Source organism: Aquarana catesbeiana, linkage group LG05, assembly GCF_042186555.1.
Source record: "Aquarana catesbeiana isolate 2022-GZ linkage group LG05, ASM4218655v1, whole genome shotgun sequence".
NCBI classification, from domain to species: Eukaryota; Metazoa; Chordata; class Amphibia; order Anura; family Ranidae; genus Aquarana; species Aquarana catesbeiana.
This window is the reverse complement of record NC_133328.1, coordinates 122,331,882-122,347,801: the sequence shown is the minus strand read 5'-3', so window position 1 is coordinate 122,347,801 and position 15,920 is coordinate 122,331,882. Positions and strand designations below refer to the sequence as shown.

Here is a 15,920-nt window from a genome sequence, read left to right as displayed (position 1 = left end):
GAGCCAAATCAGAAGCCTTGGCTCTCGTGCACATTGCTGAATCAAGTTTGGGCTTAAGTATTAGAGGGAGCAGCTGGACACTGAAGTTTTTTTTAAAAACTTCATGCAGAGACTGCATGAAGGTAAATCTTCAGTCTTTACAACCACTTTAAGCAGGACAGCCAGACATACCCCTTATGGATCTTGCAGTACAGATTTCCTTTAAAGGATTGGTCCACCTTTGCTAGTTTGAGGCTGCAGCGATTAAATGAATGAAAGTCAACATGTAAAAGATATTCCTGAACACATTACCCACACCCCTTTGTCTTGACTTATTGTAACTGAGCCCAGATTCAAAGCATGCCCACCTAGAGCTGTTATTCCAGCTGTAGACACCAGATCAATCACTGTAGTTCAGTTCCTGAGAAGAGGTAACACAGAACTGAGCAGGCAATATATTAGCCTCCCTCTGGCAACCTCAGCCCTGCAGTGACTGGAGCAGGAAGAGACAGGTGACTTGTCATTTCTTTGAGCTCCTCATTGGTTTCTCTAACCTGATTATATTACAGCTGAAGATTAAACTGACTGGAAGACTCATGGTCAGACATTGCCCCAACTGTAAAGTGGCAAAAAAAAAAAAAAAAAAAAAATATGCAATTTTAAAGGAAGAATTCTTCTCCACTGCCCAATGATTCAAACATACCGGGCTCCCCTTGGATCCACTAGAAAGTGAAGGCAAACCAATCCTTTAAAATGTTCAGGATATAAAAAAAAAAAAAAATAAAAGAATCGAGAATATAAAACTATTTATTGAACACTGCTCACCAGTATTTACATTGAAGTAAACAATATACAGTCAGGAAACATTCCACATACTACAAAGTTCTCCAGACTGCTTACATTGAAGAAGAATCTGGTACTAATAGCCTATGGTAATGGGAATAAAGCATTAACATGCACATCTTTTGAAGGCTACAAAACGATTGCAAGTTTGCATTAGATGCTCAGACTTCAGTTGTACAGATTTATAAAAAGCCTAGAGCAATACATATGTATCAAAAGCTCTATAGACCATATACATTGTGGGGCCACATTCAGCCGAATTACTGGTGTGGTTTATCAGAAAAATACTAAACACATAACCATAAGTTCAAGTGGCCAAAAGTCAATTTAAAAAAAAACAAAAAAAAAAAAAAAGAAGAAGAAAAAAAACAAAAAAAAACAAAAAACACACAACAAAAATCCTACAACGGCAATAGTTCTATTGCGCTTCATCCTCTGGACAGGAGTGCCATGTTAACCTCTCTTCATAAAAAGCAATTACAACTTGCGGACATTTCACATTTGCTTCTTTTGCTGGAACCAAATCTGCTTCATCAGAGTCTTTCCTGTAAAATAATTTGAGAGTTCAGTCTAAAGCAACAAATTCTAAGTTAGAAGACTATCCAGATCCCAGGTACTACCCAATGGTAAAATCCAACCCATCCATAAAAAAAACAAAACAAAAAACACACCACTCTAATACTACCCTGTGCAAGGTTATTACACAGAGCTGCCCAAACCTCCTCTCCTAGAGAGAACTGCTGGCACACTTGACAGCTCCTCTACTGTGCATCTCCATAGAAAGTTGCTTGCTATGGGACACACCTGCAGACTTGCTCCCGAATCAGGCTGTCCGTATCTATAGACGGACCCGCATGGCTCGACCCCAAACCCTCACAGGATTTGACTGACAGCAGGAGCCATTGACTTCCACCTGTGTCCTGTGAGGCGACAGACCAGCACAGCACTGGATCGAGATCAAACTCCGGTAAGTATATAGGAGGCAATGCAACTACTGAACATTTTTTTTACTTTAATGCAGAGAATGCATTAAGGCAAAAAAATAAATAAAGTCTAGGGCTTTAGAACCTATTTAACACATAAAAAAAAAGCAAAACCCAAACACTACTACAGATTTTTTTCCCCCCCTTTCTTTTAAAGGTCACCAGAAATGCAAGCATTCCATCACCCCAGCACACACACATATAAACATACAACTTTATAGGAGTCTATAGGTGTTTTCATTGAGGATATTGAGAGCCATTGTATAGTAATCCTACTAGACCATACTAGAACACAAGCTGAATCCATAAGAGCATTTCAGAGACTTAAGAAAGCAAAGTTTTTCTGCCTATGCATTTCTTCCTCCATTACCAAGAACTGAAAGCAGCTTCACTACCTTTTTTACTGCTGCAGCCTACTTACAGTTAAAATATTCTATAGACCCACAACTATTTATGGTGGAAATTAAGATTTACACATCAAAAGCAATGGCAATTCTTACTGCCACTGAGCAAGCCACTCCCTCCCCCTCCAGAGTTCAGCACTCCAGTGAGCACTGGAGGGGCAGAGCACAGAGTCGGTGACAGAGTCAGCACTCCTGGTCAGAGCAGACCCAAGAACTAAGCGATCTTTGAGTTGAGTTCTCAGGATACAGCTGGCGGGAGACAGCTGCAGCTTGGGTCGGTGTTGTAGCCATCTAGGTGAGTAGAAATGTTTGTTTTTGAATCCTGCACTTATAGGTGTACAGACAATTTAATCCATACAACCAACTTGATTAGATACTGCAGGTCAATAAACTAAATCATATGCAGGATCTTTCTACATCAGATATTAGCCGAGGAGATTAAGTAGAAAATGCCCTAAATAAATGCAACTAACAATGTCAATTTTACACATGTGGCAATCAACTTTTAATTACCAGGGAAACTAAAGGGTTACATTTCAAATTTTAGCTAAAACCATTGTTTTGGACAGCAAGGGTAAGGATTGGATCTGCTGTCAGGTCTTTAAGCCCAACAAAAGGCAGCAGCCAAATTTACCCTTGCACTGGAGCCGCCCAGTTTAGGAGTATGGGGATTAAGCAGCAATACTTACCTTATTCCTCACTCACACAGGCTTCCCCTGGCTGCAACAATTCCCCAAAGCTGCTTTCCTTCACCAAATTGCTGGCTCTCTGACTTTATGGTACAAGACCAGCAGTTCTGTACTGCATATGAAAAGTCAAGGGCCTGCCATATCATGGAAGCATTGGCTGTTGGAGGAACGAACAAAAAGGCAAGAATGGCCTATTCTAAGTCTAGATAAAAAACATTTAACCCTTACAGTTGTGTCTAGTAGAAGAGATTTGCACATATACCTATATAAGTCAGCAAAATAAAGGTGGGTGCACGATCACATTGTTACAGCTGAAATGTTGAAGTTTAGCAAAGTTTTCTTCAAAAATAGATATAAAATGTAAAAAGGTGACTAAGATCTGTATGTTACCAAAACAGACTTGCATAACTACCCTCGTGTACAATTTCTCTACATTCTTGCTGGACCCCCTTGCGCCGTTACTTAGAAAGTAATGGGAATGTCCAATGCAAACACAGGTGGTAAAAAAGTGACAAATTCTAAACCCGCTTGTATCCCCATTAGAAAGGTTTCCTTTGACTTCCTGTTCTGTCACACTTCAATTAAAAGCCAAGTAGTGCACGGAACACCAAACACAAAGCAAATAGGCAAAACAATTTCCCTTTCCCACTACATCCAGTTTTGGAAGACTTGTATTTTGTCAACTTCATCTCACCATTTCATAAGGAACATCAGTTCTCCGCTGCTGTCTGTAGCTCCAATTATCCTCTCTGGTTCCAAACTTCTAGAAAAGCCTCTGGGTTTATCAACCTGAAATAAAATTATCTGGGTTAGAGATGTGACAGAACTCAGATAACAAAAAAAAAAAAAAAAAAAAAAAAAAAAAACCACACACACACACACACATTTCACAATGCTGCCTTTAGAACATTTTCAATACAATCAGGACACAAGACTAGAAGCAACACCTTCAAATCATATTTAGCCTATAGTCTAACCCTCCCCTTCTGCCGCATCACTTCCATAGAGCCCCAATAAAGCCTTCTAGAGCTTCCAGGTCAGAACCCTCACATAAGAGCACTTGCTGTTGATAAATCAGCAAGAGCTGCCATCCCAAAAAATAAATAAAAAATTGTCAGACACCCCTTGCCCACATATCTCATGTGGCTGTGCAGGCAAGTATAAGCTGTGGAAGACCATCAGGTAAAATTTGTTACTTTTCCCTGAATGTGCAGTGTGCCTGCTCACTAAGGCTACTTTCACACGGAAAGTGCCCAGCGTTAGCAGTAAAGCGGCGCTTTACCGTCCACCAGCGGGACACTTAACCCCGCTAGCGGCCAAAGAAAAGGTTAAAAGCGCCCGAGCTGCGGCGCTGCCCATTGATTTCAATGGGCAGGGGCAGTTTAGGAGCACTGTATACAGCGCTCCCAAAGCCACCCCAAAGATGCTGCTTGCAGGACTTTCTAACGTCCCGCAAGCGCACCACCAGTGTGAAAAGTACTCTGGCTTTCACACTGGGGAGGCATTTTTCAGGTGCCATTTCTAGCGCTAAAATGCCTGAAAAAAACCTCAGTGTCTTAACAGTTTCCACCTCAAGCAATGTTAACCTTTACAATGCTTCTGGTATATTAGCTTTTAATCAGGAATATGACTTACTGAAAGACAACAGATTAGACATTTACTTTATCAAGAACCCCATTTCCAAAACAATCTAACAAACAGCTGGTAAAATTGGTCTGTTGCCATTGCCAGAGGCTCTTGCCAGCTCACTTCCTTCATGTAAAAGGCTGGCCTTCTTGGCCACTTTGCCTCCATATTAACTCAGGGCTATGACGGGCAAAAGTACTGGCTATAAGAGCCCCCCTCCCCCAAGCAGCTAGCCTTTCATGTAAATCAGAAGTCATGACATGCAAATTATGGCGTCAAAGATCCCTCTCAATTTTCAAGTTGTAGTGGGTTTTAAAATGCTAAAGGTACACTGACCATATAAAAGATAGATAGTATGCCGATTGGGCTTAAAAAAATAAAAATTGGTTAAAACATTTGGCGGCCATCTTATAAAATCTGTTTTTGTACCACCTTGCTTTCACAATGCCACCCCAGCACTATCCCTATAAGCATACCGATTCTCGCTTTTTCTTCGCTTTGCTTTCTTCAGACTCGCTGTCTGAAATGGACTTCCTTTTTCCATCTGTTGGCTTTTCTTTGCCAGCCTTTTGTGAGTTGAGAAAAGCTTCAATTAATTCTGGACAATCCAAGTTCTCTTCCGGTTCCCATGTGTTGTCTGCACTGAAAACATCATACAAAATAAATGTCAGTACAATAAAAGACATAGGAGAAACTTTAGGGCTCATTCACACCAGCCTCTGCGTTGCAGCTGGTGTGCAGTGCAGAGATTACATAGTTGGTGAGGCTGGAAAAAAAAAAAAAAAAAAAAAAAAAAAAAAAAAACGACAAGTCCATCAAGGCCAGCCTGTGTGTGCGCGCGCTTTTATGTCATTACATATTATATACCTGCATGGTGGTTGTTTAGGTGCCCACCCAATAGATTTTTTTAAATTACCGATGCACCCAGCTGAAACCACTGTTCGTGGAAGAGAATTCCACATTCTTAACGCTCTTACAGTAAAGAGCCCTCTACGCCATGGGTCTTCAAACTATGGCCCTCCAGTTCAGGAACTACAATTCCCATCATGCCTAGTCATGTCTGTGAATGTCAGAGTTTTACAATGCCTCATGGGATGTGTAGTTCTGCAACAGCTGGAGGGCCGGAGTTTGAAGATCCCTGCTCTACGCAGTTAAAGGTTAAACCGCTTTTCTAACTTTAGTGAATGGCCACACGTCTTTAAATTCCCTTTCATGGAAAAGTTTTATCCCCATTGTGGGGTCACCAGTACGGTATTTGTACATTGAAATCATAACCCCTCAAGCATCTCTTGTCCAGAGAAAATAAGTTCAGCGCTTGCAGTCTCCCCATAGCGGAGATCCTACAGTCCCTTTATTAGCTTTGTTGCCCTTCTCTGGACCCTCCAGTTCCAGCACATCCTTCCAGAGGACTGGTGCCCAGAACTGGACGAAATATTCCAGGTGTGGCCAGAACAGAGTCTTGTAGAGTGGGAGAATTGGGATTTTATCCAGAGATAAAACAATCTTTTTAATGCATGCCAATAATCTGTTGGCTTTGCTTGCAGCAGCTTGGCATTGCATGCCACTGCTGAGCCGGTCATCTACTAGGACCTCCAGGTCCTTTTCTATCCTAGATTCCCCCAGAGGTTTTCACCCTAGTGAGTAGATTGCATTCATATTCTTTGGCACCCAAATGTATTATTTTAATTTTTCAACATTAACCACTTGCCGACCAGCCTCCGCAGTTGTACTGCTGCAGAATGGCATGGCTGGGCGAAAATGTTACCATACATCGCTTCACCCTGTGGCCACTAGGGGCGCGCGCCTGCTGCTCACCCCTGGAGCCAATGAGAGTGCCCGGCAGTCGATCGTTCATGACACGGCGAGATCCCGGTTCTCTGAGGGGAGAAGAGACTGATCATGTGTTCATACGAAGTTAGAACACAGAGTGGGAACACAGTTAACCCCTTCCCTGCCAGTGGCATTTTTACAGTAATCAATGCATTTTTATAGCACCAATCGCTGTATAAATGCCAGTGGTCCCAAAAATGTGTCAAAAGTGTCCGCCATAATGTCGCAGTCAAAAAAAAAAAAAAAAAAGGGCTATAAAATTTCTCTTCTATAAATCAATATACGCTTATTGCGATTTTTATTACCAAAAATATGTAGAATACATATCGGCCTAAACTAAATTTTTTTTTTTTTTCGCAAAAGGGATATAGCAAAAAAGTACAAAATATTTTTCAAAATTGTCGTTTTGTTTATAGCGCAAAAAATAAAAACCGCAGAGATGATCAAATACCACCAAAAGAAAGGGCGGCAATTTTGTTTGGGTGCAGCACCGCGCAATTTTCAGTTAAAGCGACGCAGTGACGAATCACAAAAAAAATGGCCTGGTCATTCAGCAGCCAAATCTTCCGGGGCTGAAGCAGTTAAACCTCATTTGCCATGTAGTCGCCCACCCCATTAATTTGTTTAGATCTTCTTGCAAGGTTTCCACATCCTGCGGAGAAGTTATTGCCCTGCTTAGCTTAGTATCATCCGCAAATACTGAGATTGAGCCTTTTAACCCATCCTCCAGGTCGTTTATGAACAAATTAAATAGGACTGGTCCAAGCACAGAACCTTGGGGGACCCCACTTTCCACTCCTGACCATTCCAAGTACTCCCCATTTATCACCACCCTCTGAACTCACCCCGTAGCCAGTTTTCAATCCATGTACTCACCCTATGGTCCATGCTGACAGACCTTAGTTTGTACAGTAAACGTATCAAATGCCTTTGCAAAATCCAGATACACCACATCTACAGGCCTTCCTTTATCTAGATGGCAGCTCACCTCCTCATAGAATGTTAATCGATTGGTTTGGCAAGAACAAGTCTTCATAAATCCACGATTACTGCCAATACTAGTTCCATTACTAAAATCTTGTATATAGTCCCTTAGCATCCCCTCCGAGAGCTTGCAAACTATTGATGTTAGGCTAACTGGTCTGTAGTTCCCAGGGATATATCTCTACTCTTTAACTATTGGGGCTACATTGGCTTTTCTCCAATCAGCTGGTACCATACCAGTCAGTAGACTTTGTAAAAATGAGGAACAATGGTCTGGCAATCACCCGAGTTCCTTAAGGACCCCTCGGGTACAAGCCATCTGGTCCCGGTGGCTTAATGTTACATTTTTCAAGTCCATTTCTAATTCTATCGTCCGTTAGCCATGAGGTTGCTTCCTGTGACATGTCATTAGGATAAACATTGCAGTCTTGGTTACCGTTTCCCGCGAAGACTGAGAAGAATTCAAAACTTTTGCCATCTTTTGTAACCAGATTCTCTTCATTCTTTATGGGGCCCAATATGTTCTGACCTTTCTTACCATTTCTATACTTATAGAAGAAATTGTTTTTTTTTTAAACTCTCAACCGCTATGTGCCTTTAGTGTTACATCTTAGCCGCCCTGATTTGCACCCTTACCATTTCTTATTGAATTCTTTGTAAAGTTGGAATTCTGATGAGGACCCCTCAGCCTTGTATTTTATGAAGGCCTTCTCCTTTGCTTTTATATGCATTTTTACATTGAGTCAAGCCACCCAGGACTTTTAAATGCATTTCTCATTGGGATGCACTGGCTAATACCCTTAGTATGCTCTTAAAGCACACCCATTCTTCCTCTGTTCATTGTTCCTGGGATTTTATCCCATTTAATATCTTCTAGCAAGGAGCCTAGTTTATGGAGGTTGGCCCTTTCGAAATTTAGTGTCTTTGTATTCCCCTTAGGTTTCCCATTTGTGCGATTTATAGTGAAACTAATGGACCTGTGTTGGTGTATCCTAAATTGCCCAGTATTTCCACATCTGTGATCAGGTCTGTATTGTTAGTAATCAGTAATGCTTTGTTTCTTGTTGGTGCATTTACCATATGACTAGGGCTGAAACAACTAATCGATTAATCGACAACTAATCGATTATGAAATTAATCGATTACTATTTTCATAATCGATTAATCGGCCAGTAACATAATGGGGTTAAAAAAAAACTAAAATGAGCCCTTTATAGTACAAAAAGAGCAAATAATCGCTACTGTAAGTATTACTTTCATAGTTCTACAGTAAAAAAAATTACAGTAGTGATTATCTGCTGTTTTTTGTACTATAAAGGGCCTATTTTCGTTTTTTTTTACCCCATTATGTTACTAAATGTCTTAGACCTGGTTCACATCTATGTTTTTTTTGCAAAAACGCACTACAGTTCATCTACATGGTTTCCTATGGGACACGTTCACGCAAAACTTTTTTGGTTCAATAGACTTCAATGGAGAAGCTGCAGAAAAGCATGTAATGCGTTTTTGCAGCAATTTGTGCTTTTTAATCTGCCCAACAACAAATTGGCCAAAAAAAAGCAAAATGCAAATCACAGCAAAAACACGTGCACAAAAATCAAAACGCACTGCAGAAACAGATCAAAAGCAAACTGCATAGGCGTGTACCGAGCCTTATGCTGGCCACACGGATCAATTTTCAAAAAAATCTTTGTACATTCGCTGAATGAAAGAATGTTGTTTGACATTTTCACTTGTTTTTAACATTCTGTTTTTAAAATGAATGTCATTTCTGAACGAAAACCACATACACTGTCTGAAAATTCCTTTGAACAAGCTTTCTATTATTTCCAAATTTTCCCGTCACTGTGGTTGAAAATGAACATCGATTTGACCCCACTAACGATTAGAAAATCGAACAAACGTTCTTAAAATGACATTGTTTTTATTTTTAATTTAAAAAAATTGATCTCTGATGATTATTTACCAGATTCACCCTTTAATAGTATATACAGTATATCTCCTCTAATAGTATATACAGTATATCTCCTCTGTCTGTTATTCTCAGAGTGGATTAGATATTTTGCTCCCTAACCATATAGTTGGTTATTTATACTTACCACTGCATAGAGATATTTAAGAATAAATTGCCTTTTTTTAAAACTTTACATATTAACTAAAATTATACACCACACTTTTTTTTTAAAGGTTATTAACCGATTAATCGATTAACCGAAACAATAATCGGCCAACTAATCGATTATGAAAATAATCGTTAGTTGCAGCCCTACATATGACCCATGAAATTTGTTACCTCTTAAAATTTAATTTCCATTGGGATTAGTGCAGTGATTATGTGCCAAGCTTGGCACATCACCTTTTTTACTTTTAAACAAACCATCACACAGACTTCTCACGTAGTTCAATTGCAGGACGCACAGTGTGGGCCAGCAGATTGCCTCGCACTGCACTGAAAAGCGTACTGCAAGCAGTACTTTTTTTTGGACTCCACAGCAATCCAATGGTGTTAATCGGGCACATGGGAGACAATTCATTTTTGCCTTGTCCATGTGATGGGTCTGCACTCACACATGGGCTGTGAGCATACCCGAAACAAGTCTCCAGATAGTTGTTAGCTAATCCACATTAGCTTTCAGGACACTAAACATGTTAGGATGCTGTAATATACAGAAGCATAAAGCATCTCTGCCTAAGGAGGAGTACTCTACAGACATTCCCAGAACAGCTTATCCTGCTTACACAAAAAAAAAAAAAAATAAAAAATAAAAAATACAGCATGCCAGTAAGAATCTTGTATTGCACTGGTTGTAAGCTTGTTTGAGGTTGATGCCAATACGCACTGATGTCAGACCATGATCTTACACCTTTGTCAATTGATTCTCCTATGCACAGTATTCTAGCACAGACTTTGGAGGGTGTCAACTCACTGAGCCCCATCCTATGTACCATGCAGAGGAACAACTTTGCTTGCTGTTCCGCATAACTCAAAAATATTTGCTGTTTTACAAGCTACCAACCAACCTTTGCAAGAACATCCTGCTTGCCACAAAACTGACAATTTCAGTACTGCAGGCATGATAAACACTATTTTAAAGCCGCCGTTTATTAAAATGATAAATTATGCTTTTAAAGCAGAACTAAAAACTCAGATCTAATTTTCTCAAAACCGTTATATTTAAGCTATGCCGTCAATAACTGTCACAGTTGACCGTGTTCTCAACCGAACGCTCAGCCATCAAATGGTTGGTGTCATAACTGATCACATGTGCAGCACCATGGCAACTGCAGACTAACATCAAACAGAGGCTAAAATTGCAGCTTCCTTGGCTGTATAGGAACAGGAGGGTTTAGTTCAGCTTTTAGTATTGCATGAGTTTGTTCAGCCGCCACATCCTCTGACCATTGACAGTGTCACTGGCGCACACACCCCCCTCCCAATCACAGCCTGTCTTAAAACACAGTCTGCATCTTGCCTTAGGCAGAAAAGACTATGAAATACAGGCACATTATATTTCTGCAATGTCCTGTAACCCACCCTCAGGAGGAAGAGATGCAGTGTCACATGACAATGTAACTTTTTTTTGTGGGGGAAAAAAAAAAAAAAAGGGGGGGGGGGCGGGGGGGGGATTATTCACACTGTATTGACCTTCATTCCCCAGAGGATAAATGCAGCATGTCTGCATTCTTCAGCACTGGTCACCACAACATAAAAAACTGTAGTACCCCTTAAAACAAAAATGTCATATACTGCAGCTTACCAATCCTCTAAATGTGGTGACTGCAGATTATATATATCTATATCTATATCTATATCTATATATAGATATATCTATATAGATTTTATATATATATCTATATATATATATATATATATATATATATATATATATATATATATATATATATATATATATATATATATATATATATATATATATATATATATATATATATATATAGAGAGAGAGATAGATAGATATATATATATATATATAGAGATAGAGATATATATATATATATATATATATATATATATATATATATATATATATATATATATATATATATATATATATATATATATATATATATATATATATATATATATATAGAGAGAGATAGATTATATATATATATATATATTTTCCCACACCTTATTTCACCTGGTGATCTGGGCAGTAACACTTCCTCGTCTTAAGGTGTCTGTATTGTTATTGATGTAGTAAAGCGGACACATTTGGACAGCAGCATTGTCAGTCTGTAGAGAGGGTAGTGTTAGACTAGCAGATTTAGATGGACTTTATAAAGCATTAGCTGGCACTGCACTTTAGTTTGTTAATAAACCATTAAAACAACCATTTTTATATTATTTATTTTGAGTAAAGATTTACATCAGTGAAAAAAAAAAGCTGACCATTGTAAGCACCTGTCAGTGGTAAATGGTTTGTCTCAACCCTCTGCTACTTTGGACAGCTTTTGTCTGTTAAAAGAAGAAGTTGAAAGATGGATCCCCAGGTGAAAGGAAAAAAACGCAGCAACCATATCTAACAGAGCGGCAAGCTTCAAATTATTGATTTTGTTTTTTTTTTCTTTTCTTCTTTTACCTAAAAGGCACAGTGCATTTACACTGAAACACTTTGCACTGTTCCCTCCATGGGGGGAAAAAAAAAAAAAGTAGAACATGCTGCTTTTTCCTGCACTGCGCAGTACAGGAACACTGAAAACACACAACGCACTGGAATGCACACCTAAACACGTCATTTACAGTTATGAAAAAAAATGCATCAGGCTGCATCAAGACGCACCGAAAATGCACTGGAACACAAACCAGCATGCAGAAAAGCATTTGGAATGCATACGGACTGTTTCTATGGTGTGAACTGGCCCTAAATGCTTAAAAAGTGGTATTTAGGCGCCCCATGTGAGGGAGGCCTAAAAAGTTTTTTTTTCCCTCCCTCCAATTATAAATACAAATGGTATACACCTGAAGCATACCAGACTAAGAATGGGTTATACAAACACCAGAGGGAGGCACTGACCTTTTACACACACAACACAAACAGTACAAAATGAAGATGAAAACAGAAATTCTTACTCTGTGAATCCTTTCCACTTGAGATAATATTCGACCTTTCCATTGACAACGCGTCTATCTAGAACCTTTTCCACTACAAATTCCTCAGGCTCGGCCTCCTCCACCTTCTTGCCTTTTCCATTCTGCTTCTTCCCCATTTTCTGCATAAAATACAAACACTCATCAAAAAGTTCACCTCCATACAATCACAGATAGTTACAAAATAAACAAACATCTTATAAGAAGAAATGTCAGATTACACACAATGGACAGAACATCCAGACAGATAGGAGTACATGGTTCAGAGGACAAGCCTGGCAGTGTGTACAGAGGGAGGGATGGATGAGGGGAGAGAAGGGGGATCATTCAGGTCTCAGTCTTTGTTCCATTACACAAAGGCGTCTGATAAATGGTGTGTGTGGAGGGGGGATGGATGGACGGATGGAGGGAGAGGGTGGCCCACTATGGATGCTCTCTATATAATCTCTATACATGGGGTCAGTCCGCACTGAGCCGGGCAGCCGATGCATTGTGCGGGGATGGGAAGGTATACAATGCGGGAAACGGGATAAGAGAAGGGGGAGGGGCAGTTGTTACATCTTTAGTATTGCCGCGCTGGCTGTGCATAGAGCACACCGATCAGGAGGGGAACGTTTACATATGATCAGCGGAGGGGGGGGGGGGGGGGGGAGGGAGCCGCCGGTCCGGCTTACCGGAGAGCGAATGGTTAGAGCGCGCTCCCGCGGTCACCGTTAGGATGTACAGAGCTTCTCTAATACTCCAGGCCAGGAAACGTGTAAGCCCGCCTCTCCCTGTGCGTGGCTCCGCCCCGCGCATGCGCCCTTGTAGAGTGGATGGGACAAAGCTAAGCGGCGCGGGGAGGGAGGGAGGAGCGCCGCCCGCGGGCAGTGTGAGTGAATGAGAGCCTGCTGTGCAATGGCGGAGCGCTCCTCTTCATGCCTAGACAACATCTGAAACAAGCGCCCAGCTCCCTGGACCAAATGTCACTTATACAGCTTAATACAATGAGAAAATGTAACATTACTACCTGCATCTCCAGTCTGTCCTGCATTTAAATACCTATCTGGGGACCTTATGGCTCTGCAGCACTATGTAGTCCTGTGTATGAAATACATAAACCTTTAGTACATGAATGCTTCAATCTTAAACACATCATCAGCTAGGAAATGTACGGTTCATTTACTACAGATCTTATTAGGAGGCAGCTTATCACAGAAGAATCCCCGGTTACCCAGGCAGATTGCAGTATATGTGCAGAGGATGGGATGAGAGGGTTCCATAAACATGCATGTGTCATCCCAGCCCTGCGTGCATGTTTATGGTGAACATGGAGGAGGAGAGCACAAGCATCCCCACAACTGGCTCATCTCAGGGGGAACAGCAGCAAACTGGTAAGATCCCACACACACCACTATAAACCGGTGTCATTGGGTGCAGATAGTTTTGAAGGGCAAGTTTCACTTTGGGATAAAAACTCTCCAGTCCAAAGCCGGGGTCACATGTGAGCATTTTTAGACACGCTTCCACTGAAGTCTATTAGAGTGAGCATTTTCATCAACGTGCATTAAAATGCTGTATGTGGCATCTTTGTTGCGCTCACAAAAAAAAAAAAAAAACAACAAAACACACGTTCTAATAGACATCAATGGGAGCACACCTAAACCCGAGCTGAAGCAAAAATGCCATGCACACATGTGAACCCGGCCTGACCCATTCCAAACTATAATCCCACCCACCACCGGGTGACCCCTCACACCCATCCAATGGTCTTCTGACATATTTACACCTTCACTGCACAAAGCTCATCTGATGCGGCCTGCAAAGAGCTTCCCATTGACAAGAATTGGCCATAACCACAAGGCCAGCAAACGGGCCACCGCCAATCTATGGGACATCACCGCACAGACAGCACCTGACAAGGTTTTTGGCAACTGCAGGAGGTTGTCAGAAAGCTTTTACTAGGCACTCAGGGGAGGGTTTTTGGCTTTGAATATGTGAGGGGTAAAGGAAGCTTTAAATCCAAAGTGAACCTGTCCTTTATGCCCGGGAGCTCATGCAGCTTCTTTAGGCCAGCCATATACTGTCAGGTCTTATAAAAGTAATGAGTGATAATGTGTAATTAAATTAAGGTTCATATGCAATTACATTTACATTAAGCAACAGAAACAGTTTGTCAAAATGTTACTAGTATAAACCCTCAAGATGTAAAGCGCTGCGTAAACTGTCGGCACCATATAAAGCCTCTATAATAATAAACCCTCAGTGTTTTTAGTTTAACACATTAACATAAACATCCCCCAGTAAAGTGGTAAAATTCATATACCCCACCACTCACAGTTTTCAACTTTCAATGCTGCTGCCTCCTGCTCTTTGCTGCTTTAACTGAACTTCCAATCTTCACAGGTAAGAGTGGACAGTGCAGTCTAGTGTCAGTCTACTAGATTGGAGGAGGAGCCAGGGAGTGCCTTACCATCCAAGGCTATAGGGTTGTGTTCTTATTGAGTGTAGAGACAACTAGACCCCACATGCAATGCTGGCGAGGCAGACATGGCACAGCTTGAACTGGAACACAGGCAAGGAATAAAAGATAAAGAAGCTGCACTCAAGTGATTAAAAAATTCCAAGTATGGTATATTTTACATAGATACATTGGTCCAGCTTGGACCAATTCATACCTGTAGGGACCCTCTAGAACAGGGGTATTGAACTAAAATTCATGGGGGTCCGATTAGTAAAATTTACTTCCAGACGAGGTCCCAATCAAAATTCTTTACGTCACAGCCCAGGTGTGCAGGCACGACAGTCCATTCATTTGAATTGGCTGCTGTGTCTGCGTTTTCTGCTGGGAAAAGGTCCTGGCACCTTAAGGTCCTGGCACCTTTTTAAAAATGCAGCAGCATAGAAACTGCATGGTGCAATTGTACCATGCAATTTCCATGTGCGGGAAATTGCACCTTGCATTTCAGTGTTTAAGAGTCAATGGTACCCCTACACGTTTTCTGTGAGCACCTCATTTTGTGCGCAGCCGATTGCCCCCTTCACATCTTCCCCACCACAGTATTGCCCCCCCCTCACATACCTCCCCCCCCCCCACAGTACCACCCCTTCACTAATCCCCCCACTCAGTACTGCCCCCTTCACATATCCCCCCCCCACACACACACACAGTACTGCCCCTTCACATATCCCCCCCCCCCCCCACACACAGTACTGCCCCCTTCACATATCCCCCCCCCCCACACACACAGTACTGCCCCTTCACATATCCCCCCCCCCCCCCACACACACACAGTACTGCCCCTTCACATATCCCCCCCCCCCCCACACACAGTACTGCCCCCTTCACATATCCCCCCCCACACACACACACAGTACTGCCCCCTTCACATATCCCCCCCCCCCCACACACACACACACACACAGTACTGCCCCCTTCACATATCCCCCCCCCCACACACACAGTACTGCCCCCTTCACATATCCTCCC

The 15,920-nt window shown here is 41.4% G+C and overlaps 1 protein-coding gene across 6 annotated transcripts in view; it reads right to left on the bottom strand.

The window, feature by feature from the left end:
* Positions 1-768: 768 nt before the first annotated feature.
* Positions 769-15,920, bottom strand: part of CBX3 (chromobox 3) — a 29,307-nt gene continuing 14,155 nt past the window's right edge. For 3 of the 6 annotated variants that reach the window (XM_073630137.1, XM_073630141.1, XM_073630143.1), the window contains exons 2-5: positions 12,434-12,573; positions 5,001-5,166; positions 3,593-3,687; positions 769-1,367 (exon numbers count right to left, since the gene is read on the bottom strand). In XM_073630137.1, the coding sequence (XP_073486238.1) occupies positions 1,241-1,367; positions 3,593-3,687; positions 5,001-5,166; positions 12,434-12,573 (528 nt within the window). In that variant the 3' untranslated portion in view covers positions 769-1,240. Of the gene's footprint in view, positions 1,368-3,592; positions 3,688-5,000; positions 5,167-12,433; positions 12,574-13,125; positions 13,280-13,460; positions 13,532-15,920 lie in introns of those variants that run through there. The other 3 variants (XM_073630138.1, XM_073630140.1, XM_073630142.1) reach the window with 2 other exon arrangements.